Source organism: Crocodylus porosus, unplaced genomic scaffold (genome assembly GCF_001723895.1).
Source record: "Crocodylus porosus isolate Cpor-Errol unplaced genomic scaffold, CroPor_comp1, whole genome shotgun sequence".
NCBI lineage: Eukaryota > Metazoa > Chordata > Crocodylia > Crocodylidae > Crocodylus > Crocodylus porosus.
Window position 1 is genome coordinate 34603019 of NW_017728931.1, and position 26777 is coordinate 34629795.

The 26777-nt window shown below is 41.6% G+C and overlaps 1 protein-coding gene across 5 annotated transcripts in view; it reads left to right on the forward strand.

Moving 5' to 3' along the window:
* DCP1B (decapping mRNA 1B) overlaps positions 1 to 26777 on the forward strand; it is a 66014-nt gene that overhangs the window by 30436 nt on the left and 8801 nt on the right. For 2 of the 5 annotated variants that reach the window (XM_019544554.1, XM_019544557.1), the window contains 5 exons: positions 7434 to 7500; positions 13379 to 13514; positions 16115 to 16240; positions 20532 to 20660; positions 22065 to 22910. In XM_019544554.1, the coding sequence (XP_019400099.1) occupies positions 7434 to 7500; positions 13379 to 13514; positions 16115 to 16240; positions 20532 to 20660; positions 22065 to 22910 (1304 nt within the window). The remainder of the gene's footprint in view (positions 1 to 7433; positions 7501 to 13378; positions 13515 to 16114; positions 16241 to 20531; positions 20661 to 22064; positions 22911 to 26777) is intronic. The other 3 variants (XM_019544556.1, XM_019544559.1, XM_019544558.1) reach the window with 3 other exon arrangements.

The following is a 26777-nucleotide window of genomic DNA, read 5'->3' on the forward strand; positions in this document are numbered from 1 at the left end:
AAACCCCTGCTGCCCAGGGCTCTGTGTTCTGCTTGGGAGCCCTGCACCGGCTGCGCATCCCCTGCCTACCTCACAGCAGTGGGGGCAGTGAATCGTGTCCCCTGCTGTCGGGTGGCCAGGAGACATGCAGCTAGCACAGGTCTCTCAGGTGGCAGAGCAAAGAGCCCCAAGCCCAATGCAGGTAGCCCACCTCCATGTTCAGTTCCACTCTGGTTAGAAGTGTCCTGGTGCTTAAAAATGGTACTGGGGGGCACTTGATCTAAAGTTCATTCAATGAGCTGATCCCCTGGATGACCTGCCGATGGCTCCATCATGCTCCTGGCCCCAGGTCCCATTCACTGCCCTGGCTGGACAGCACTCCCAGCCCCTGCCCCACTCTCTCCCTCACTGTGGGGGCCTTGCTCTACCCCCTTCTATACCCCTTCCGCCCCGACAGACTTCCTGGCAGGATGCTGCTCTCCTAGCTGCCCAACTGCATTTCTGTGCATCAGTTATCGGATCAGTATTGGCCAATGTGGCTGGTTAAGAATTAGCCATTGGTATTGGCCGAGGAAAATATTGGTGCATCACTAGTATTTGGGGCATTTTGTGTAACTCTGCCACAGAGGAGAGACTTTTCTGCAAGAATTTTCTTTCGTCTGAAAAAGCTGGCTGAATCCTGGCACCTGGGCCAATGCCAAGGGCAAACTATTATAAACAAACTACCTTCTGTATTTGAGTTTCCCTACTTTGCATGTGAAGTCTTAAATGTAGTGTTGTAACTATATTTGACAATCTGTAAGTTGGACTCCTGCCCATCATGGCTGGTAAAATACCAAAGGTAAGGTTTGGGGTCCATTTGAATAACAAAAGCATTGTTAAATGCTTCAATTCTAAGGCATGGCTCCAAGCACAATTAAACAGATGGTGGTGAGGCCTCTACCCAAAAAACTCTCTCTTGACTTTAACAGCATTGCCAAACACTGCCCACACTCTAACCATCTGCTTTAGGAGAAGGTTTCTTGAGCAGTTGTTTGAGCAGTTCCTTCTTGTCTTTAAAGGTGCCCTGTTAAGCCTAAGAGGTCTTCCCAGTTACCCCCAAGTATTTCTGTGTGTTTGTATACAGTGACTGTGAAGGGTTTTTTTTTGTTTTGTTTTGGTTTTTGGTTTGTTTGTTTTTTGTATTTTGGGTATTCTTTTTTCTTTTGAAATAATGGAAATAGCATTTTGTCTTGTTTATACTAAAAATGACTTAAATAAGTAGCTAGGGATCTTTATCAGCCTTTCAATGAGGGGCAAATTGTGTAATTTTAATAGAGGCCTTTTCTTTCAAGAGCTTTTTAGATCTTTGAATTATTCTTAATGTAAAAAACAGAGTTTTAACCAGTCTGAATAACAATTACTCCCACGTTCAAATTAGTTTGGTTTCAGTTCATTGGTGTTCATAATATCATAAACACATTCTCTAACTGCCTGTAGATTTTTCTAGAAACATTAGACTAGAATAGATATGGTTATTTACTGTCAGAAGTAAAGCAAAACAGCAATTTTTTAAAGGTTGTTTTATATACTGGGAGAGAGGGGAGTGCATGCTATATTTTTAAAAATCCTTTTCAAGTCACCTTAGGATGTGGGCATAATCATAAGATGGTGATATGGGTGTGGCTGATAGTACTCCCTATGACTAAGGCTGCCAACACTTCCCATTATTACCCCAGCTTTCAGTTGCTTCTATTTTGGGCATATTTGAACAGTTAGAGCTGACATTTTTCCTGCTGGATGTCTTCCACAAGCTGGAAATTTTTATATAAAAACAAAACATTTCTGCAAAAATGGTCCAGCCATTTCCAAGGCAAGGCTAGAGAAAGAACACCTATTATTTCAGTATTTTACGTTTTTCTTTTTCTTTTAAAAAACGCTAGCTGAGATGTGAGCTGGATCTGGTCCATGGAACCATGTCATCTATCCTGTGGGTCCAGAAATTTGTCTGTTGGAGAAAGGTGGCAGCATTAATTTCCATGGCTCATGATTTATTGTTTTCATAATAAATCTTTTGAGATTTAAAAAGGGGTGGTATCTCATTCTGTAGACTGAGAGCTTATGCACAGTGTGATTAGGGGGGAAAAATCCACCAATTTTAGATGTCCAATTTGAAATGACTAGGGAATGGGTTTTTTATCCCCTTCCCTCCCCCCCCGAAGTACTTCCCATGTTGCAAGCACATCTCCCATTGACTTCAGTTGTAGCTGTCAGTAGCCAGCACTTCTGTAAATCCGGCAACCAGAAAATGAAGAATAAATGATTAAATGCCATCCATCAAACCTTAGTCAAGGCAGCTTGCCTAACATTGTGCATGATTTGCTATGGCAGTGATGGGGATAAAATCATTATCCAAAACAGTATTTCTTACCATGAGCCCCTTCCTTCTCTCTCTATTGTCCTTTGCCTCATTCACTTTCCTGCATCCTAACTTCTGCATTAAATGAGGCACAGGTCCTAAATCCAATCTGTTTAACTATACAACGCTATGTATTTTAATTAATATTTTATACCTTAAATTAGATTAAAGGCTGACTGAGAGATGTTATAAGCAAGGGGTGGCATTGGTGATATTTTTTTTATGGGCCTAACTATTGCTGGGAGAGATGCTAGACAAGCTTTCAGCCACAAAGTGCCCTTCCTCAGATCTAGGAAGGAAGCTATCATACCCTCAGCTAACTACCAGATAAAACAAGATCCCAGGATGTATTTGTAAACATGGAGTTGTCATTAAACATGTCTCTGCAGGGGTTCTTGGCCCTGTCCTAGTTAATGCTAACCAGTGATCAGGAAGAAAATGCAGATTTATCACTGATAAAGTTTGCACGTGATACAAACGTGGCAATAACAATAATAAGTCGCAGGTACAGAATAATTTCATGTCTACTAAGTTGGTGCAAGTAAACAATATGGATTTTAATGTAGCCCAATGTAAAGTTAGATATCCAGGAACAAAGGGTATAGGCCATACTTGCAATGTAGGAGACTGAGAGAGACATGGGATCATAGTGAATAAGCAGCTGAATAAGTAAACCACCATGCCTAGAAGGACTGATACATTCCTGAATGTATTGACAGAATTTGGAGCAGGAGTAGAAGGTTATATTGCTTCTGTTTTTAAACGGGTGCATCTCTTGCTTGAATATTTAATCTAGTCATGGTGTGCACAGTTCAGAAAAGTTGATAAAGTAGAGTGGTTTCAGAGAGACACTGTAAAAAAGATGAAGGAATTGGCAAATATATCTCATTACATGAATTCCTGGAGATTTGCCATATAGATTAGCCAGATGAAAGTCAGAGTGACTTGATCAGTGTAAGTACCTGCAGTGAGAATGAAACTTTGATAAGTGTACTTCAGTTGTACTGACAAATGTATAAATATAGCTGGAAGTTGATGCTAGATGAATCAAACTTAAAAAAAAAAATAATAAGGCACGTATTTTTAATAGAGTAATTGACCACGAAAGCTACTTGCCATAGGTGGTATAATAGATTTTTCCATCATTAAAGGTTAGAGCTTGCTTTTTGCTCAAAAATCGTGACAGACTAGAAATTGTCATCTGTAATTTCTGGTAAATACGAGTGGTCAAACTTTTGCTTATCAAAATGTTCTGTGACACATTGCATCTCTGCTGTGGTGGGCAGAAAGTACGAACCACTATATGAGACTTCTGAGGAGGAAGTTTTTTAACTGACTTTCAGCTTGTAACTTAAACACTAAAGAATTTGATTTCTGTATAGTAAGCCATTAAACAACCTTAGATGAGAGTTTTGAGCGTCTCTGGTAAAATTCTTTGGTTGGGATTTATAACCAGATGGCCACCATATAAATTCTAAAAGAGGTTTCCAAAGATTGGCAGCATTTCATATGAATGTAAGCAGTTAAATCTTGCGTTGGAATTTAATCTGTCTTGTGCACTTGACATGGATTTTTTGATTGCTGTCTACATGGGTCAGATGGGGTGGTCCCTATGTAGAAGAATATATGGACATGGATTTTACATCAGTTCTACAGATGCACAAAAGCCTGTGGCACTTAACCTCCCTAGACATTCCTTTACTGACTCCAGAGTAGCTGTCTTGAACAAAAGATTTGTAAAAACCAACTTGAATGCAAATTTGCAGAACAAGAAATCTTCCATAAACGGGATTGTGTTTAACCATGGTCTCAATAGGGACTATGGATTATTTCATTACTATTAACTTCAGTGTCCCCCAAGGTGTTAACTGCCGCATTCATCTAATATGATCTTGTCAACCCACCTCTTAGCAATGTTTCCTCCCCCTTTTCCCTTCTCTATAAAATCCTTTCTTTCTGCCAGTTCTTTTCATAGCAGCTGAAAAAGGAGGTGATTGCCTACAAAAATTCATACCTCTCCAAACCAATCACTCTCTAAGGCAGGTGTTGACAACCTGTGGCCTGTAGGCCAGATCTGACCTGCAATGGTTTGATCTCACAGTGGACTGGCAACAGGAAGCTGAGCTAAGCTGTCCATCTCCTCCACAGTAGAGCTTGCTGCTCCACTGGCTGTGTCCACATGTGTGTGAATGTTTGGTTCCTAGGGACAACTAGTAGTGGCACACCATGTGTGCCACTGCTAGTTGTCCGTGGGAATTTCTGTGCCAGGTGCCTTCTGGCATGTGGGAAATTTCCCTAGGTGGATTAGGGGAGTCCAGCAGCCTTACCTGGGGTCCTGGGAGCCTTCTGGGGCTGCATTAGCAGCAATGCTGCTGTGCAGAGCCTGGCTGGCAGTGGAGTGTGGCTCTGGCCAGCTAGGCTCTGGTTTTGAGTGCCACGTGCTGCTCCACTCTCCCCACCCCCCCTGGAATTTTTTAACCCCTGGATATCCAGGGGTCACCCCCCCACCCTCACGCTGCTCTCTTGAAGCGCAGAGAACAACTGAATGTACAGTATGTGGTGCTGCAGACATGTCTGTGGTGCCACATACGGCACAGCCACAATCACTTAGATCATAAGCTGCAAAACGTCATAACTCAAAACGTAAGTAAAGGACTGTCCGTATATTAATAACATTTTAGTTTCTTTTTAATTGGCAAAAATAAGTATAGTGTTCTGTGATGATGTATCATACCACCTGCACCCCCTCCCCCTTTTCAAAATCCTAGATTCACCCAGGCAGATCCTTAGAACTATTTGGCAAAAATACTTTAAAAAGTAGGATCATAGGAAAGTAGGGCTGGAAGGTTCATCTCATCAAGCTCCCTGCTCAAGGCAGGATCATCCCAGCCAAGTGTCTGTCCAACCTTCTTTTGAAAATTCCCAAGTGTGGAGAATCCACAACTTTTCTAGGTAGCCCATTCCAATGCCTGACCATTCTCATACTCGGTTCCTCCTAATCTCCATCCTAAATTTCCCCTGCTGCAGCTTGTGGCTGTTACTCCTAATCCTTTCCCCTACAGTCACTGAGAAAAGCCTATTTCTATTCTCTCTATAATCCCTGTTCAGGTATTTGAAAGCTGTCATCAAATATAGTTCAATCTAAACTGGATCTTCATCTCATCCGACAACTAGCATTTTGTATTAGGGGAATCACATATTGTATTATTTTAAGTGTAAATAGTATCAAATGGACCAATGCATTTTTCAAATCATTTTGTGTAAAAATAAAAAGTTTATGGTTATTGTGCTAGTAGTTTGGGATCTTGCAAACAGCTCAGGTTTATATTTTTAAAGGCTGGTATTTTAACGTTCCTGGTATATACTAATATGGGTTTGTAATCTCAATTGTTTTTAAATACACACTTCATTTTCTGTTTAATTTCCTTTTCTGTATAAAGTCCACATTTATTTTCAGTGACCATGGCAACAATTCATTCTGTTATATTTATATATGGGTTTTGGAACCGTCACTACACCTATTTTGTAAAATGACTTGTTTAGACAAGTTCCTTAAAAAATGGAAATCTAAAAATTGCTCTAGGAATTAATAACAATATGCACCAGACTTTTTTTTAATTTGCTGTTCTCTGCCTAACAACAGGTTGTGGGAGTTAGGTGTGCATGTTTTTCTGTTTAACTGGAAAACGGTACCCAAATGAAAGTTTCTCTGCAAACGTAACTTAAAACGGACCATTTTTAATTACACAAGCAAATGATTGAAGATTTAAAGGGAAATGGGGAAGGGGGGATTAATTGCACGTCTGTGTTACAACTGTAAAGTAATTTCAAATATTAACAAAGCCCTTTTAGGTTAAACTTTGCATGCCAAATGTTCATTCCACTCCTAAAGTTGTAGAAATTGATACAGTAGTTAGAATTAAAGGAGTGATTGCATTAGGTCATCAGTACAGGATGAGTTACAGGATCCCTGGCTGAGTTTTTAAAACAAGTCCATCTGAGTGTTTTTAAAATTCTCTCATCTGCATCCATTTACCTCTTTTTCAAATAAGACTCGGTCCCTACGGTGCTTGAAGTCATGCTAGCGGTAACCATATCGTAATGAGGTTACAATATGCACAGTTACCCTGACCACTGTGGGCAGAAGCGTATCTCTGGGAATGTGGCAGCCAAGCAGAACTATAGATTTATCCTCACAGCCAATCTGTAATACAATTATATAAAATGGTTCCGAGTGGAAAAACTTCCTGTTTACACTGAGCAAGGAAGCTGCATTACCTACAACTCTATTACGGCTACTACTGAAATCATGGTTTCATTAGTGCTGCAGGCAGGATTTAAGTCTGGATGTTTTAAGGACTCTGTTATGAATACATTTAAATTATGTTGTTGGGAAAGGCTGCAGGCACTTTTTTCACAAAAGTCAGATCTAAAGTCTGGATTAGGTTGAAAGATTTCTCTGGTCCTGGAGTTAATTCCATCTCCTACTAAATACTTGTTTCTGTGGAGGGAGGCAAACAAGCATTATAGGTGACCTGCAAAGTGGGAAAACAGGGTTTCTGCTTCTTTAACACTTTGATATACACTGGAAGAAGGGCTTTGAAAGGTTGCTTTGTTTTTAAGTGTTTTTTCTGCTTCTTTATTAAATTACTAATTCATGTTTTGTCTACCTCTAACACACTGGTAACTGGAGAGCTAATAAAATGGTATGACAAAAGTAAAGCAAGTGAAAGTCAAGCAGTTTAGGAAGGAAACTAATTTTACTTTCTCTTAATGCTCATTTAACTTAAGATTGTCAAGAAAAGGGTTCTACAGTCCCGTCTCTCCAGTGCATTTGAAGAGCAGCAGTATGCATCTTCTGAGACATCCAGTATGCAGTCCAACAAAATAGAGGAAAACTAAAGTTAACATTTCTGTAGTTTCATTAGGAAACAAATATTTTAGAAAGTAATCCTTTGCAGATCACCTTTAAATGTGCATTCCTGCTAGAATTGCTGTCAGGAGAAGCACTGTGTGTGAGTAGATGCTCATAGTTTTGTTTGATGTGCATTTACAGTGTCCATTTATGGGATTTGGTTTTATGATAAGGAAGAATGCCAAAGAATTGCAGAGCTCATGAAAAAGTAAGTGACAATGGGTAAACAAGATTTTTGTGCTTTTTCTATACATACATGCACATTGTATCACAAGAGTTATAGTGTACTTCTCTACACTAGCTTTGTATTGAATGTTGAAATAAGATTCAGTTTCTCACTTCTATTGCAAAATAAATATTTAGAAATAAATAGGTAGATAGAATACAAATTTTTACACAATATAGTATCTAACTCTTGAACTATATCAGACTAATGGGTCATCTAATTTATCCTGTAACATCTAGAAGGTTGGTTTGAAGGATATCTTAATAAGAGGTGTTAACACCTCTTTGCATCAGAACACATAATTTTTCTCCCTGATTTTTGGGACTTACGTTTGTAAAATGAATAACTTACAGGAGTGTAAAATAAAATAGAACTAAGTTGGAGTTATAAAGGATGCCTGCAGGTTTGCTGCATTTTTGTATACCCTTTCCACACTAGCTGTGAACTCCTTCCCCTGCTCTTTTAACAAAATATGTGAAATTCACTTTGTCTCTTTCCTGAAATTTAAGCAGGTCTTAATTAATCCTGACTTCAAGATTTTTTTGTTTAATAAGATAATGATCATTGTGTGTTATAAGTTCTAATATTTAATTCTAATCAGAAATCAAAACTGTTCCATAAAACTATATAATTTATTGGCAGCATTTAATCAAATAACATTATAGATATCCCTCATCTAGATTTGTCACTGCTCTTTTGAAGCATCTACTGTTGGCAGGGTCCATTCCACTTTTCTGCCTCCTGATGCGTATATATTGGCTGGTTCTTTTCCATAGTCTCTATGCCTGCTTTTAGACCACTTTTGTTCCGTTGTGGTTTTATTTATTTATTTTTTGGTGTGAGGGGATTGCTATTTTATATCAGATATGTAAATCTGTTTTTTTTGTCTTACATTTGAAAATGTTGACAAAGGACCCTGATGGGCATAGTACAAGTTGGATTTATGCTCTGAATTGTATCCATAGATAGATGTGATGGCAGTTGGAGATATTTGGGATACAGCAATTGTGTAACCCTAGCAATTCTTGCCCAGTCATATGTCCTGTGCTAAGTATTCTGGAGAAGACTGTACAGCCAGCTGTTTGTCAGGGCAAGCAAAACCTTGGGAGACTGGTGAAGTTAGACTCACAGAAATCTACAGCAACAAAGCAGCTCACAGTATAAGAACTATGAGTCTCAGTTCTCTCTCTTCCAAAATGTGCTATTGGAAAATATTTGGAGAGAAAACAGCTAGGTATTTGACACATTTTTGTTCATAGCCCTGTTTTCCAGATGTACCCATTGCTTTTCATGTTGCAGTGCCAGAGCAAAGAGAAATACAGAAGAGTTTGTAAAGCTATAAGAATGATGGGGATTTTTTTGTGTATGTTGTAAAGCATTAAAGTGAATCAGTTGTCTCCCAAGAAATAATTGATAGGGGATGACGTTACAGAAATAAGCAGCGAACCCTAGGAAACCTGGGGTTTTTTTGACAGCTAATTTTTGTTAACTAGCTCATGCTGCAGTTGGCGGTGATTGGGTATTTTCAGACTGCTAATTTACTACAGTAAAGACTAGTTTTTGGACGATTCATGCTATTGTATACCATGTGTAGTGGTTTATAATAGCAGCGTTCCATATAGATAAAAAAACACCCTGTAGCTTAGCGAAGTGGCTGTGTATTAGAATTCTCAGCATTCAGCAGTAATTATAAAACAGCTGGGGCAGGAAATGGGTCGTTTACTAGCAGCTAATGACTGATTTATGCGTTTCCCCACCCTCCATCACCAATCAGAACTGAATAGCAATAAATTCCATGTAGTAGATTTGGAGTGCCATAGCTGTAATAATCTGAGAAATATGTGAGAAGCAAAGTATTTGGGGGAGGGGTTGGTTGGTTTTGGGGGGGGCTTTTTTGGTGGTATCTTTTTATTTGGCCAGCTGTATAGTTGAGAGAGATGTTAGGCAAGCTTTTGAACACAAGTGCCTTTCTTCTAGTCTGTGGAGGAAGCAGACAGACAAAGGAGGAACCATAGTCATCCTCAGCTGCCAAGACTACGTCACTGAGGCAAACAGACAACTCTCATACCACCCACTATATAGAACTTGGGAAGGACCCCACACCAGCGTTCACCCTTGAATTCAAAAACATTATCCAATAGTTTCTTTGAGCAGTTTCACTCATACCCCACTCTTCCACCCCAGGAACATTTGGCATGCTCCTGAAGATACACAAACAAGGCAAATCTGGCAGATGCATCATATCAAGCTGAAGAAACATACTCACTGAAGAACCATCAGGATTCGTAGAAATGATCTTTAGTAGCGCAATAGCTCTGTGATATAAGCCACTTGTCACTCAGAGAGAGAATTTTCTACAGTATGCAAAAAACTTTCTTAAGAAGATCTGGAACGTCAACCACCTCTCCAATAAAGCCACACTTGCAAACCATGGATGTCAGTGGCATATACACTACTATCCCATACAATGAAGGTACATCTACCTGCCTGAAAATACATGCAAGAACATAAACTACCTTCAGATTTGTAACCACAACATACTATACCTATCATCCACTTCATCCTCACACACAACTTTTACAGCTATACACATAAATGTGTTAGTCTATTTATGAGTGACCTTGAAGAATTTTTTTGGAAAATTGCACCATCAAATCTGTATGAACTTTTCGTCATGCAGACTAAATGGCTAGACTCACTTACTGATTGCACCACAAGTTCTACTAGTCTATCAAATTTTGTCTGGAATACTCCTGCACTAACATCAGCTTCCTAGATGCCATGATTCACATCTTGAGTAGCACCCTACAAACCATAGTACACAAAAAAAATTCCACAGACCATCACCCTTTGTTTTGAAAACAGGGAATCATCCTAAACGTGCCAAGAAAGCTGTAATCTGTGACCAGATTTTCAGGTACCGCTGCATCTGTGTGAGGAGAGTACTTATAATACCTGTCTTGCCAGTCTAGAAACTGCCTTTACCCACTAAGGACATTCCAACAGAGAGAGAGACTGTATCTTTGAACAAGCCACCCAAATACCCTGCACTAACTTATTACAATAAGAAAAAGAAACCCCCCCACTGACTACATACCATTGCTTGTTTCATACCATCCTACACTGGAAACGGTAAGAAGAATCATCTAACAATTACAGCTTATGCTTGAAGAGGATCAGAACTTGTGACAAATATGCCCATCATCTCTGCTTCTGGCTTCAGAACGTAGCTTCTGACGAAGGGCAATCTCCCTGCTAGGTCCACAAACGCCAAGTGGTGTAGAAACCTGGATGCAAAATCTCCACTGCCACCACCACCATAAACACTTCCCATAATGAAACCATCAGAATCCATAGAACCTGCACACATCTATCGCAGAATCTCATGCAGTGCACTAAATGCCCTCACAGAAACTAGGTGGGTGAAAATAAAACAACCACTGTTTCAGACTGAGCAATTGCAGAAAAAATGATAAAGGACTGAGGTACCCAGTCACCTGTGGGAGAACACTTTTTTTTATAGAACAGTCACTTAATTTTGGACCTCCATATTCCTTATACTCGAGAAATCTACAAAATGTCTTCAGAAGACGAGCCTGGGAACAAAAATTCATAACTTTCCTGAATACTAAACGCCATGGACTGCACATAGATAAAAATGAGTCATGAAACTATTATCCATCTCCTTTCTCTCCTTAACCTTTCCATGCTCCACAGATAATAGCAATCCTTTTTCCCTTCTGAATGGTCCTATTCTTTTACACAATTATTAGGGCTGTCTATTAATTGCTGTTAATGTGCACAATTAATGCGTTAATTGATTCTTGCATTAATTTTTTTGTAACTTGTTAATCATGCACATAGTTTTGGAGCCCACACCTGAGCTCCACTCCACTGCTGTCACCACTGCCTCCGGGCTGCCCAACAGTACAGAGGACTGCAGGACAGCCCTGGTGCAGCCTCTGGGCTGCTGCAGCAGGAAAGGTTTGGGGGGCGGGAGCACGCACATAGACACATGAGCAGCTGCAGCCACACAGTCAGGAACACAGCCTGACAAAATGTAGTAGAGCAGTGCCTTGCCAGTAAGTCTGTGGAAAGGGGAGAGGCAGGGGGAGAGAGAAAAGGCAGGGGGTAGGTCAAAGCCCCCATGGTGAGAGAGGGAGTGGGGCAGGGGCAGGGGTGGGATGAATGGGGCCCCAGGGCTGGGGCAGGTCATGGGTAGCTTGTCCAGGGGTGCAGGGGGGAGGGGCAGGATTATTCCCTGCCACTATGCACCACTGGGGACAGCATAGGGGGGCATGTGCATGGGGTAGAGGTGGGCTGCCTGCTGTGGGCTGGAGCTTTGTGCCCTGCTACCTTTCCCTTGGGAGCCATGCACTAGCTTCACCACTCATCACTTGCATGCCTGGCAGCAGGAGACACAGCATGGTGTCTTATAGCTCCTGGGGCAAAGGCAGCAGAGCGCAGAGCCTGAGCTTGCAGCAGGCAACCTACCCTCTGTCCCTGCCTTCCCTGGAGGTGTGCGTAGTGCAAGGAAGTCATGCCCCCTGCCCTTGCCCCACTCTCTTGCTCACCATGGGGGTCTCAACCTATCGTTCCCCCGCTCCTTCCCCTCTCCCCTTCCACAGACTTACCTGCTGGCCACTGCCCTGTACACCACCAAGCTGCATTCCTATCAGGTTAACATATTTTCAGTTTCTAAAAAGAAGACACCTGTGGGGGTCAGGGAGTAGTATGATTGTTGGGGAGCAGTGATATGCCCCTGCCCCCCTCAATCCCAAGGCACAGCCCTGGTGTGCCCCTTAACTTGTGACCCACAATACCCCTCATCCTGCCAGGGCATGCATGGGTCCCCCCTCCCTGGGCTCCAAACCCCACACATATACCCACAGCCTGCCCACACCTTCACAAAATATCCCGCACATACACACTCCACACACACACCCCCAAACCATACAAAGTACCCGCATAATTTTGAGTTTTTCTGCGCATCATTTTGAGGTTTTTAGCTGTGCAATTAAAATAGCAATTAATTGTGACTATTTTTTTTTGATTGTGCAACTAATAATGAATAAAAAAAACTTTAATAGTTTTTCAGCCCTAATAATTATGTTATCTTTTCAAGTAAACTTTTCTTGCTTTGAAGACCATCCTGATAACTCTTCTTTACTTCTAGTTGACACCACTTCTCCACTCCTTTAAGTACCTTCTTTTACATATGCTGTTGTTTTAACTAGTATTTGGCTTTAGTCTGCACTTGCTTCTCCCAGCCTAAAGAAGGGCACTTTTACCCACCAACTATATAGTTGATTCAGTAAGAGATCACCAAAAAAATCCTTGCTTCTCATTAAATACCCTATAATTTTGTTTAGAGCAGTGGTTGTCAGTTATTTTAGATTCAAGGCACCCCTTGGAAATGCAAGATCTTAGTTTTCTTGATTATAATAGAATTTTTTTTTCTGTTGTGAGAACCTCAGAAAGACCACAACAGATGGTTTTAACATGATGGATTCCTATTTGAAATTTCTGGGTTTATCTTGTGAATCATGTTTGCATGCTTACAATGCTAACGTTGTCTGGCACCCCAGCATGCCACAACACCCTGGTGGAGAATCGCCGGGTTAGAGAATCTGTGACTAGGTCACAGAAATTCAAGGCTTCATGGCCTTGTGCTACAAAGTCTGGAGAAGCTGCACCTCATTGTTTGTCACACTGCCCCTTACACACAGATGCACTTAGGTTTTGTAAAATAATTGTGCTGGAAGTTGATTTCTCCCCCCACACACATACGCACACTCCCCCCCACCCCCCATTTACTTCTCTCTGATACATTCCCCCTTTACCTATTGCTTATTTCCAGCCTAACTCAGCGGGAACAATATAAGGCACAGCAAGGAACTGGAGCTGGTATCTCCCCAATGTTCCTTAACTCGGGCAATAGCAAAGAAGTGGATATCTTACGGATGCTTACTAAGGCCAAGGATGAATATACCAAGGTAAGTCTTTTTCTATGTGAAATGAAAGCGTAGGTTCCCTTGGCCCTTGGTAACATCTTATTTGACCACCTCTTCTAACGTTTACATTCTTATTATAAAATTATTTTTCTACTAAATGAAAGCATCAAGATCTTGTAATTACAGGATGCTGGGACAGCAGGCTATACATGGTTTCATGTCAAGAAACACACTAACTCCTGTGTGTTTATACTAGTATATATGTAAGAGCCAAATGAAATAAATTTAAAAATGTCTTCCAAAGAAAAATATCATGTATAGGGATATTGTGATTATTATTATTGTAATTGTGATTATTATTTTGGGGATATAATAAGAATTGTGAACTCATGGTATAGTTTTTATTAGTTTTGATTTGATGTATGAAGCTCAGATGCACCTCACACATTCAGTGGCATCTGAGAGTTATATCTTCTTTGAATGTGGGTGCTATGTTCACATTGGCTTTTAGCTACTCTCTTTTCAACAAATTATTCCTGGTGGGGAAGATGCTTAGCTCCAAAGCAACTGCTTTTAAATATGGTTTGTAAGAGACTATTAGTCACTGATGGAAGAAAATGAAAAAGTTTGAAATGTATGATTCTACTTTATATTTCCTCATTCTTCTGAAGTTTCTAAAAGAGACATAAGTAACTAATGGACTAATAACTTTCTTCTCCTTATTGAGCAATCCAAAGTGTTTTATTTTGGGGAATAAAAGTCTAATCATTTTAATTATTCATATAAATGGTGTAAATTATTTCAAGAGCCCCTGTTGGATCCTAGTACTGTTCCTGCCTTTTGTATATGCAGTGCCACGTAATTATGAGCTCATAATGTATGAGTGTTTTGAGTCTGGGAATATGGTATTAAAAATACACAAGCAATTTCAATAGAGCTTTTATTCCTTTTGTGAAAAGTGGTTACTAATAAGATTTTAAGCAAATTTGTAATGAACTTTCTCAACTACCAAGAAATATGGCCCAGTTTCTTATGCTACAGCTACTTGGAAACCAGCATCTCTAGATCTGCTCTAAGAGATGGGTTTAATACTTTAAAATGGACAAAAAGGGAATTTTATTGCAGTTATCTAAATCTGCATCCATACGTGGATTAAAAGTAAAACTTTGTTTTGATATACCTTTTGAAATGCTTGGAGTTCATTTGAATACTCACTTTTGCGAGAACCAAATGGTAGTTTCCGGAAAATCTAGAAAAATATTAGACTTATGCTTGTAAACTTTGTTTATTGGTGCATTGGAGACAAACTTAGAGAAAATTAGCTCCTTTCTTTATAGGCATGTGTTTCTCTTAGGAAAAGGGAAAGGAAATATTGATAGATCTTGTTTAAGTGGTAACTATGAGCCAGCAAGATCTTTGACTTTAGTAAATTTTCTCTCACCCCTTATTTCCCCACCTATGATGCTATGCTAATGGCATCATAATTGATTGCAGTAGAAATTTTGGGTATGTACAGACATTCAGGGAGGCTAGGTAGAGTTTAGATCAAGTTAAAAATGGCCACCCGATCTAAGGAGCTGGGATGGGGGGGGGCTGGCAGGATCTGTGGGAGGGCTTGGAGAGATTGGAGGCAGGGTCCGTGTCGGGGTTGGGGGATTGGAGGGTGAGGGAATTTGGAGGTATTGGAGAGGATCTCCCCTGCCACCGAACCCCCATGGACCTCCTGAGCCTCCCACCCTGATTCTGCAAACAGCTCCTGGGGCCAGTTTTACCAGCCGTCACTGGTCGCAGGAGCCTGATGAAAGTAAGTTGGGGTGGGGGGAGGGGTGGGTAGATCAGAGGAGGGGAGGGTTCTTGTCTCTATGGGGGTAGTTTGATGTGATGGAGGAGCTTTCCTCCAGCTATTTTTACCCCCCCAACTTCCTCCCCTGCCCCCAGACAAACAACCGCCCCTGTGAACCAACCCCCTGATCCCACCTGTCTCTCCCTCCACCTGGACTTATTTCCGTTGGTTCCTGCCAATGGTGAATGCCAGTAAAATAAGCACTAAGAGAAGCTTGCAGGGTGGGGGCTTTGGCAAGCTTATGGGGAAGGGGCGGGCTGGCTGGCTTGTTTGGGGGAGTTGTCTGTCTTGGGGAAGGGGCTGAGGGGCTAAAAATAGTTTGGGGAGGAGAGGGGAGAAAAAGTGCAGCCCCAGGGCTATTCTGGGAACTGTAGAGAAGTTCAATTAGATCAGTTTCACCAAACCCAATCTAAATTGGATTACCTCCAAGGTACAGTTAACTTAAATCAGGTTGGCCATTTTTTAAACCTATCTAATCTTCCTAAACTTCTGTACAGTTCACACTTATATCAACTTAACTAGGGATCTAAGTATAAGGTCCACACGTAGGTAAACTAAGTTAGTTTGGATGCCCATTTTTAACATGATTTAACCTCCCCAAATATCTGTACTTGGCCATTATGTAACCGGGTTTCATCTTCCAGGGGACACGCCCTCTAAAAACTAAAGATCATGTTTTCATGTATGTCTAAAAAAATAAGGACTGGAGGACTGGAAATAAATGCAGTGACAACGAATTTTTACATTAAATGTCATCTTACTTCTCAATGACAATCTTTGGCTGCTTGGTTTCTTACAGGTTGTTGCCAGCTTTTATCTTGAGCCTTATGAGGCTAACGTCCTGAAATCAGTTGGAAGTTCTGCTTCCTTCCCTTCTTCATCCCCTATGTTTGGGGAGGATAACAAAAGCTTTATGAGTCACAAGGTGGGAACAAACAAGATAACCAATTAAGTGTTAATGCATTCAAGAGTTTTCTTACTTTTAAGTCTAGCAAGAAAATTTTAAAAGGCCTAAGAGACAGAGGAGCCATTTTCAAAAGCAACGTGAATGCTTAAATGTCACTTAAGAGCCTAAACAGCCAAATCATTTTCTTCAGCTTCCTGACTGTGCTTTCAACAAGATACTATCCCTGTCATTGTCCTTTTCAGGTAGAACATAGTTTCCAAGTCTCTGGATCAAAAGATGAAATGCGCATTGTCCATGTAAAGACACTGACAGTCTTAGACACGCACCTTCAAGGTGTTTTTCTTTTCAGAGAGCATAAGGGCGCTCTCCAAAATGCTGTGAAGTTGGGGCGGTTTCTTCTTTTTCATCATCCTTGCTATTCTGAATGCCTTGTTCAATTTGCATCCTCCCAGAAACTTCATGTTCCAGCACTGTTCATTGAGCTGTTCTTCTCCATCCTAGTACACCTCTTGACTTTTCTACCAAGGTGCTTATATGCCTGCACTTAACATCTTGACATTATATACTTGCCTTGGCTTTCCACTCTCCATCAGCTAGGTTAAAAATGTCTTCTGATAACCCAGGCATCTTTGTTGTCTTCGTGCTTCTTGGTACATCTAAAGTTGCTTATTCCAGGACTCAGTCTCTTCTAGCTGGTCCTCAGTGATCAGCTGCAGGCCAGGTTTCCAAGTTCTGGTCTGATCCTCTCCCTTCTTTCTCACCTCAGGCCTGTCCAGGATGCCTTCATCTTCAACTTACATTCACAGTTCTTGCTTTTTATTGGGTCACTTCAAGTGTTGTTCAAGTAGTTGCTGCAAAACATAAGGTTATAATGTAATGTCTGCTTTTGAATACTTTAGGACCAGGGTTTCCAGTTCCCCTGCCATTTATTTATCAAGACAACGGTTACATTCTTATCAATGCGTTTCAAAGCTTTCTAGGTCCACTTGAGATTCAAGTTGAACTTGAATACCATATTTTAAATGTAAAGCCCAGGGAATCTCAAAAGTGCAGCAGTTGTTCACCGTGTTCATTTTTTGATGCCGTGCCCATGACACCCCCCGATCTAGTATTGTTATATATCTTAGTATTCCACTTAGGGTTCACCACACACGAGTCTTCCTGTAGGATGTTTAGGCAAACAAGGTTCTTTGGTTAGATGTGATATATTTTATTAGACCAACTAAATAGTTGGAAAAATTATTCTTTGCAAGCTTTTGGGCACAAACACCCGTCTTCAGGCATATAAAGAGTCTGCTGGTGAATTATGTGCTCTCTTGGTTTCTATTCTTCCCAAAAGAACACACAATTCACCAACAGACTCTATGCCTGAAGAAGGGTGTTTGTTCCCAAGAGTTTGCAAAGAGCAAATTTTCCAACTATTTAGTTGGTCTAATAAAACATATCGCATCTACCCAAAGAAACTTGCCTGTCCTTAGGCCAACGCAGCTATACCCAAGAATTCTAAAGCGTGGAATTTTGTAGGAAGTCTAGGCATTTCTTCACCTAATCCCAAAATCGTTTGATTTTTCTTTTTCTCAGTTTCATTCATAGGAGCACAATGAAGTTAAAAAACTGACCTCTGAAGTTGGTTTTGATCCTCAAATTGACTTATCTGGTCAGCAAATTTCTGTCCTCATTAAGGATCATGTCCTTACTGTTTCTATGCTTCGTATTATCATACAAGAATGTGAATTTTGCTGTCTGAAGCATCTCCCTTGCTGTCCACCTGATTTCTAAGAAACCTATGTTGTCATTCTGTTACCTCTCAAACTTGTTCATTGGCAGGGATGTTTTACCAGTCTGACAAAGTTGTTCCAGATTCTGATGGTCACAGTTTCCTTTCCAACCTCCAAAATTCATTGTTTCTCTGCCACAGTTCCCTGATCAAGTGTCAGCCTCCTGCTTAGCTTTTAGCTGATACCAGGGTGGGTCAGGAGGTCCCACTGCGCCTGATCATCTTTCTTCTCAGTAACCCTGATGGCAGACACAGCCTTGAGGAATTTGGCACATAGTGCCCACTCTTTGAGCATTCTTTATATTGGGGTCCTTAAGCTTAATTAGGGATTAGTTTCTTCTCCACCACTTGTTATTGAGACTTAGCACAAGGATCAGGCAGAGCTTAATAGCAGAACTCAAGGTCAAACCATATATCAAAAATACTTCAGTTCCCCAATTGAAGAAAAAACTTAAAATTGCTTAATTCACAGGAAAGTCAGTGAGACTGAAGCTCATGCTTAAATTTACAAACATGTACTTACCTGCTTTCCTGAACTACGGTGAATGTATGCATGTGTTTGTGCTCTCCCAAATTAGGACCATGGTAAAAAACAGCAACAACAGTGATTGTGTTGAAGAGGGGACAGACTATTATAGACAGTGGAGAACAGAGAAAAGGCTGTGTGTCTTTTTCTATGTATATAAAAGCTGTTGTTACAAATTATTATTACATTACCTGATTAGACTGTGTTTATAAAAGACAATAGGTTTTTAACCTACTTGTTTTAGACTCATAAAAATGATCAGAATAGATCTAATCAGCACAACTTCTGCAAAAAAATATTGTGAGTAACTAATTCATTACAATCTTATATGAAATAATAGATGAGGGAAGCCAGTTAACACTTTATTTATATTTTCAATAAAACTATGATATAGAAATTCACAAAAAGCTAAGTAGCCATTAAACAAAAGGCAAAGTGCTGTCATGGATCAGAAACAAGATGCAGAAAACGGAGTAGGAAATAAGTAATCAACTTTCACCATAGCAGAAAGTTTTCAGTGTTGTTCTATAAAATCAATGTTCTTTTGTGTCCTTCAAATGATTTGGGAAAGGGTGTGAGAACTAAGCAGGCAATATTTGTGCAAAAACATTATTATTAAAGCTAGTCAAGTCCAAAGTGGCCAAACAAAGCTAGGTGAATGAACTAAACAATGGTAGTTATAACTTGGTGGTCATAAATGCAACAGAAATATTTATTTAAAACAAAAGCCATAGTATTTTATAGTCCTTGGCATATGCTTTTGTATTCATTGTTCACATTATTTCTCTAATGGTATCTTTCTAAACAATCCATTTATAAATGTTTACAAGGTGAACTAAAAAATAAAAACAAAGCTTTAACTAACGCTACATTTCTTTTAAACACTGCCATTCATCTGACCTTGTGGCATTTAGCATTGAAATAAGATGCCCCATAGTTCATTATTTGAGTAGCATGCTACAGTCTGCACAGGGGTTGATATTTAAAATATCACATTCTGAGGTGCCTTCAGTGGACCATCAGGATTTCACACAGAAAAATATTTTGGGAGAATGAGTTCTGCCACCCCAGCCTAGCCATAAGAGCATTTAGTATACAATTCTGTAATAACCTCACACTTAACTTTCACTTTCAGTTTCCCTTGCAGGGCAGAACTTACTTTTAGGGCCTCAAGCTTCCTCAGACATAGTGCTTGAAGCAGTCTCCACCTCTGTGCCAAATAAGTACAAGAGAGGGAAGATGCAGGAACTGGATTTGGGATTTTTTTAATCTGGGCTCAGGTACCCCCTCCCCAGCATGTCTCTTGTGCTTCCAGAAGACAGTTCTCCAGGCAACAGGTCTGCACTAAAGGTTGAAGCAAAAATAACAAAAATCCAAATGAATGAAGCTGAACTACAGTTATACTTTGTAATGATTTTTCCCTCAGAGTCCCACTGTAGATGTGTACCTGCCCCTCTGGCACAGGACCATTTTTAAGTAGTGTGCTGCTGTTGTTGTGTCTGTTTGGTCTGTCAAATTACATATTTTTTTATAAAAACCATCTCTAGATAATTCTCAGTAGGGAAAATTATAAAATATCAACTTTAGGGCTGAGACCCTCGTGTTTTTTGCCTGTCTCTTTCCCCACTTCTCTTCCTGCCTTTCTGATTTTTCATCTTCCTTTTTGGGCAATCCATCCAGAAGCACTAGTGAAATAGAAATGTATCCCAAGTTGCGGAACTTGTAGTTTGTTGTGGATAATGGTTGGTTGGTGTCTCTGTGGATACTAGTTGGAGTCAGTCCTTACTCTGGTATGTACCACCACCTTCTAAAAAATGAGGCTATTCTCCCTTCAGTGTCCTGATGTGTTTTCCTTATTATTTGTCAGCTCTGTAACCAGGGTTTGCTCTTTTGAAGGTGCAGCCTCATTTTGATTTTCTGATGATATAATATAAGTGTAAAATTTCCCTTTTGGAATAAAAAGGATTTTCTTTCACTTCAAAATACATTTGTTTTTCCCACTGCAGTGTAAGACCTGTTCAGAGCCCAAACAAATAACCAGTTCTTCTGCTATTTATGACAACCCTAACCTGATCAAACCAATCCCAGTGAAGCCCAGTGAAAATCAGCACCAGCGAATACCTCAACAAGGCAAGGTACACTGTTGTATTTGCCCTCTGCCTAGCACTGTCATAAGACACTAGATTTGTGAGGATGCTTGCACAATGCGGATAATCCATGCAACGATTTGAAGTGGAACTAAGATAAGTTGTTTTTAAAATCCAAAATTGGTATCTATTTTGCAAAAAGTAATTCTCCTATATTAAATTCAGGTATTAAATGGAGATGCAATATACTTAGGTTCAGAAAATATTGATCTTTCAATTCAGGGATGTGGCAGTCATCCTCTGATAACCCCTCATGGGCCACTGGACAACAGTTTATCCTATTTATTTATTTATGCATTCATATAATCTAAGTGATAAAAAATTCTGCTTGCTCAAACATGCTTAATGTTTTTGATCCATCTTTAAAATACTTTACCTGACAGATGTCAGAGATCCAGCCCATGGATCTTGGACCAACACTGCACAGCTGACATGGCATATGCCAGGTCTCGCCCCACATGCTGCATCAGATCCATAGACCAGCTGTATTCAACAGAGCCAGCACACAGGGCCAGCCTGACATGGGTATCTCTTGCAGTGCATGCCTCGGATCAGCCATGCCCTCAGTGCACACTAGACCCAATCCAGGGTTTGTGCACAGAGCCAGCATGGGGTAAGTGCACAAAACCGGCTCTGTGCAGACCTGGTCCTGTGCACTGGCTCCAGAACATGGGGTCCAAATTCAGACCAGCCCCAGAACCAGTGCACAGGTCTGGTTTGACAGGGTGCTGGTGCTGCCTGCAGAACGTGCCCTAGATCAGCCCCCATGCCATTTGCAGCATACACACCTGGGCCAACCCCACACAGTATATACAGCCCACGCTAGCCCTGGTCCAGGGTTCAGGCTGCATGGGATGTACACAGCATGTGTTACCCATGCCAAACTGGCCCTTCATGCTGGGTCTGGCACCTGGGGCCAGTATGTGGGCCTGTTGTGGACCAGCCCTGGATCCAGCATGCAGGGCCAGATGAGTTTGACACCCCTGCTTTACGTTGTAAAATCAAGCAAAATGCATCTAAGGATAAAAGAGACTCAGAAACTGGCACTCCCTTCCCAGCAGGCAGAAGGCTCCATTTTTTTTTTCTATTTCATGAGAATTTAGAGGTTTTTTTAGTATTTTAGTAATGACTGTAATGGGAAGCACCTTCTTTCTAGATATGAGAGTGGACCAGGTGTCTTCTTTCTGGATTGTCATTATCTTTCATCCTCACCTGATGTTTCAAGGCTATTTGAAATAACCTACCCTTCCCATCTGAGAGAACCACTGATAAGAGAAAGTTATTTGGCTATCCATAAATACTTGATGGCTAAAGATTTTACACAGTGAATGTATTTTAAAAAACACAGGAATGGTATTAATGGGATTATTCTTTGTCTCCCCCTGCCCCCAGAGCCTGGATTCTGAACCACAGCACTTGTCCCTTACAGCACTGTTTGGAAAACAAGAAAAACCTAGCCCATACCAGGATGTCTCAGATCAGTCACAAAAACAGCACCAAGAGAAATGTTCCATGCGGCAGGGAGTAGTGCGCTCACTGTCCTATGAGGAACCCAGCAGACATTCGCCCTCAGCAGAGAAGCAGCTTTGTCCAGCCATTCAGAAACTTATGGTACGGGGGACAGACCTTCACCCACTGGCTGAATTTCCTGAGAACCGGATGTGTGAAAATGGCAGTGTCCATTCTCTTGGGAAGGCTTTTACTGGACTCTTCCAACCTGTAACTTCTCATGGTATTGCTCCATCTCATCCAGTGCAGGATACAGCAGGCACTCAGAGCTTGCTACACCAACTGCAGAGCCAGTCCGGATCAATGACCAAAATGGACCTCAGTGCTACAGGACCTGTAAATTCAACAGCTTCAGTCTTTAGCAGGACTCCTGCAGCTGCAGCATCAACAACACAAATAAATAACATGACCCAGCCACATCTTGTATATTTCAATGGCTCCCTTCCTACCCAGACTTTAGGGCCTCAAACCCTTGGTAAAGAACCACCCAAACTTCCTAGACAGCCACTCTCTCTCTCCAGCAACCAGCCAACAAGTTCTGGGGTGATTTCACCCCAAGAGTTATTGAAAAAACTTCAAATAGTGCAACAGGAGCAACAGCTACATGTGTCCAGCAGACCTACGTTGGCAGCTAAGTTTCCTGTGGTTATGCAGAGCAGCAACACATTGAAACTGGACTCCTGGATAGACAAGGCACCGGGTGCAGAAAAGCAGAGCCCTCTTTTTCAGGTAAAGGTGGGACTTGAAGGGCTAATATCGTATTAGGAAAGTCTCTGGGAATCATTTTTGTTGTGCCATACCAGTAAAGCTTTTCTCTAATTACAGTTTCTTCTCATCCCAGCAAATCTTACATCCAAGCTTATTGTCATTATATCCTTCTTTTGTACCAGTGGGTCTGGGTACCACATCCAAGTTGGTCTCCATGCAAGCACTAATCCTGTAGCAGCACTCACTAGCAAGTCCACTAAAAGCCATAATATTTTAATTGGAGGTTTTCAAAGGTACTTTTGGGGCTGGATGCAGAGAGACATAGTTTCATAGTTGGTAGGGTCGGAAGGGACCTGAGCAGATCATCAAGTCCGACCACCTGCCATGGCAGGAAAATGTACTGGGGTCAAACAACCCCAGCAAGGTGTTCATCTAGCCTCCTCTTAAAGACCCCCAGGGTAGGAGTCAGCACCACTTCACTTGGAAGTTGGTTCCAGATCCTAGCCGCACTGACCATGAAGTAGCACCTCCTGATGTCTGGTCTGAATCTAGCCTCTGCCAGCTTGTGACCGTTATTTCTAGTCACTCCTGGTAGTGGTTAGGGGAACAGGGACTCCCCCAATGCCTGCTGGTTCCCTCTGACTACTTTGTAAACGGCCACTAGGTCCCCCCTCAGCCTTCTCTTGTGGAGGCTGAACAGGTTCAAGTCCCTTAGCCTCTCCTTGTAGGGCCTGTCCTGCTGCCCCCTGATTGTGCGAGTGGCCCTCCTCTGGGCCCTCTCCATGTTGTCCACATCCCTCCTGAAGTGTGGCGCCCAGAACTGGATGCAGTACTCTAACTGCGGCCTGACCAGTGTCACATAGAGGGGGAGGATCACCCCCTTGGACCTGCTCGAGATGCCTCTGGATGCATGACAAGGTGCGGTTGGCCTTCCTGACCATGTCCCCACACTGCCGGCCCATGTTCATTTTGGCATCAGTAATGATTCCAAGATCCTTTTCTGCCTCTGCACTGACGAGAAGAGAGTTCTCCAGCCTGTAGGTATGCTGCTGGTTCTTCCTCCCCAGGTGCTTCACCTTGCACTTGTCGGTGTTGAATCCCATCCAGTTCTCATCCGCCCACCCCTGTAACCTGTCTAGGTCTGATTGTAGCCTATTCCTCCCTTCTAGCTTACCCACATCCCCCCACATCTTAGTGTCGTCTGTGAATTTAAACAGGGTGCTTTTTACCCCCTCGTCCAAGTCACTGATGAAGATGTTGAACAGTACGGGCCCAAGGACCGAGCCCTGTGGAACCCCACTGCCCACATCCCTCTAGGTCGAAAATGACCCATCCACCACCACTGTCTAGGTGTGGCCCTCCAGTCAGTTAGCGACCCATTTGACTGTGCAGGCATTGATGCCACAGTCCCCCAGTTTTTTAACGAGAATGGGGTGAGAGACAGTGTCAAAGGCCTTCCGGAAGTCCAGGAAGATTATGTCCACTGCTACCCCTGTGTCTAAGGATTTTGTGACCTGGTCATAGAAGGCCACTAGGTTGGTCTGACAGGACCTGCCTTTAATGAACCCGTGTTGGTTGGCCATAAGCATAATCTTCCCTGCTGGCCCCTCATGGACGCGCGCCAAGATAATTCTCTCCAAAAGCTTACCCAGGATCGAGGTAAGATTAACTGGCCTATAGTTTCCCAGGTCCTCCTTCCTCCCTTTTTTGAAAATGGGAACCACATTGGTCCTCTTCCAGTCCTCTGGCACCACTCCAGAGCACCATGAGTGCTCATAAAGCCATGCCAGGGGTCCTGCAATGACCTCTGCTAATTCTGTCAGCACTCTGGGGTGGAGATCTTCCGGACCAGCTGATTTAAATACATCCAGTCCCTCCAGAAGTTCCCTGACGAGATCCTTACTGACCCTAGGCCTGGGTGCACCTCCCCTGGGGCCTGCAAGGATCCTGGTGGGGAGGCTGATCCAGTCCCTGCTCAGGAAAATGGAGGCAAAGACATAGACATCTAAAATTGTATTCAAGCAGATATCGGGCATCTAAATCCAAAGAGTGATTCAGGGGACTCCAACTCAACAGTTGCTTAACCCTAAAGGTACCTGATTTCACTTAACCCCTAAATTGAAGCTCCCATGTATGTGTTGAAGCAGCGCAATCTGAACAGCTAAGCCCCTTATGATTACCTAACCTTTCCTGCAGTCCCACTGTGAAGCAGAGTGATGTCTAAACTCCACTAAGTCCTCAGAAGTGTTTGACCTTTAAGGTGGTCCCCTAATGCTCATATCATCCTCAAATCGAGGGCTTGTCAATGACAGAATGTACTTTGTCAGCATTGAGTTCAGTGCTGAATACATTCCACAGTTACTTTCACTGTAAAGTACAACTAGAGGAGGAAGTTATTGGTGATGGTAGTGCTTACACTGTCCTGGAAGAAGGAGATTTGGGGTCTAAGCCCTCCTCAGCATAAAGTGTTTCCCACCCACATCTAGCAACTCCCTGACCACCAAACTGGAGCAAAGTCTAAGTATGGACCACCTCTTGAAGCTAGGCCATTGTGCAGCCAAGAAGGAAGAGTCAAGGAACCAGAAGGAAAGCAAGAAGAGAGAGTCAGTTTATCAGATACACAACTGGAAGGGGAGATAACCGTGTTCTGGTTCCTGTTCCGCTTATGCAGTTTACATTAGGTAGCCATTGGTAAAAAACTGAAAGATTTCTGAGAGCAGGAGCCTATTTTTTAGGCACTGAAGTACATACATTAGAGATGTGCAAAGCGTTTCCCTGGATCTCACCCCCAATTACCAGATTACATTATTAGTTTCAAGTTCTGTGCAGGTAAGTAAGTGTCATTATTTCTGGGTAGATAAGGTTCTTTGGGTAAATCTGATATGTTTTATTAGACCAACAAAAAATTGTTCTTTGCAAGCTTTTGGATAAAAATACTCCTTCAGGCAAAGGAAGCCTCTGTAGTTGTTTTGTACTCTTCCTGGATGGGATAGAAGCCAGTATACAAGAATGCATGTCAGTGAAAATGCAAATGTGTGGCAGTGGGGGTCAGAGGTGAGAAACCCCTCCATAAAGTAATGCTGGTGATGGTGATAGCCAGGTAAACCAAAGATAAAGGATGCAGTTCTGGATTGAAATAGATACTGGCAAAAGCATATTGACAAGGAGAAGTCACCACTGTGGTTATTACCACAAATATACATAAGAAGCTGTAACAGCCGTTACAACTCTGAATCCTGTTTTGCATAACAGAATGTGGCTCAAGAAGATTCAGATGGACAGCCTGAAGATTGGTTTTATCAGCCGATATGCTGGTAGCCATTAGTTCAGGACTGTATGAGATGGAAAAATAAATGAATTAGTATAATCTCACACAATCCTGAACTAATGGTTACCAGCGTATTAGCTGATAAACCAATCTCCTTTGCCACCCTACCTGGCAATAGACATCTGTGAAATAGATTTGGTGTACACATTTGCACATGCTCATGCAAAAATCAATCAAAGCAAATCCTGACAATCCATGCATCCAAAGGTCTGTACCCTATATTTGTTTATCTTTCAGCATTGCATCTTCTGTTGCTATCAGTCAAAGTTCAGTGAAGCAAATACTACAAGGTCTGCCAAGAACAGAATGCTACCTAGAAAACATCTTCATTACTGAAAAGATGACAGGGTTATTTAAGGTGCATACAAGATTTGTTGAGCAAGAAGGAGACTGGCTTACATTTTCTCACAAACAGTTCTGATACTTTACAAGCCTTGCTTTTAAATTGGCTTGTGATGCATCTCCATATGGTATAGGAGCTGTGCTCCCACATTGAAAGGAAAGACCTCTTACAAAAGAAATTAATGCAAGCTGACTAGAATTATGCTCAAATCTACAAA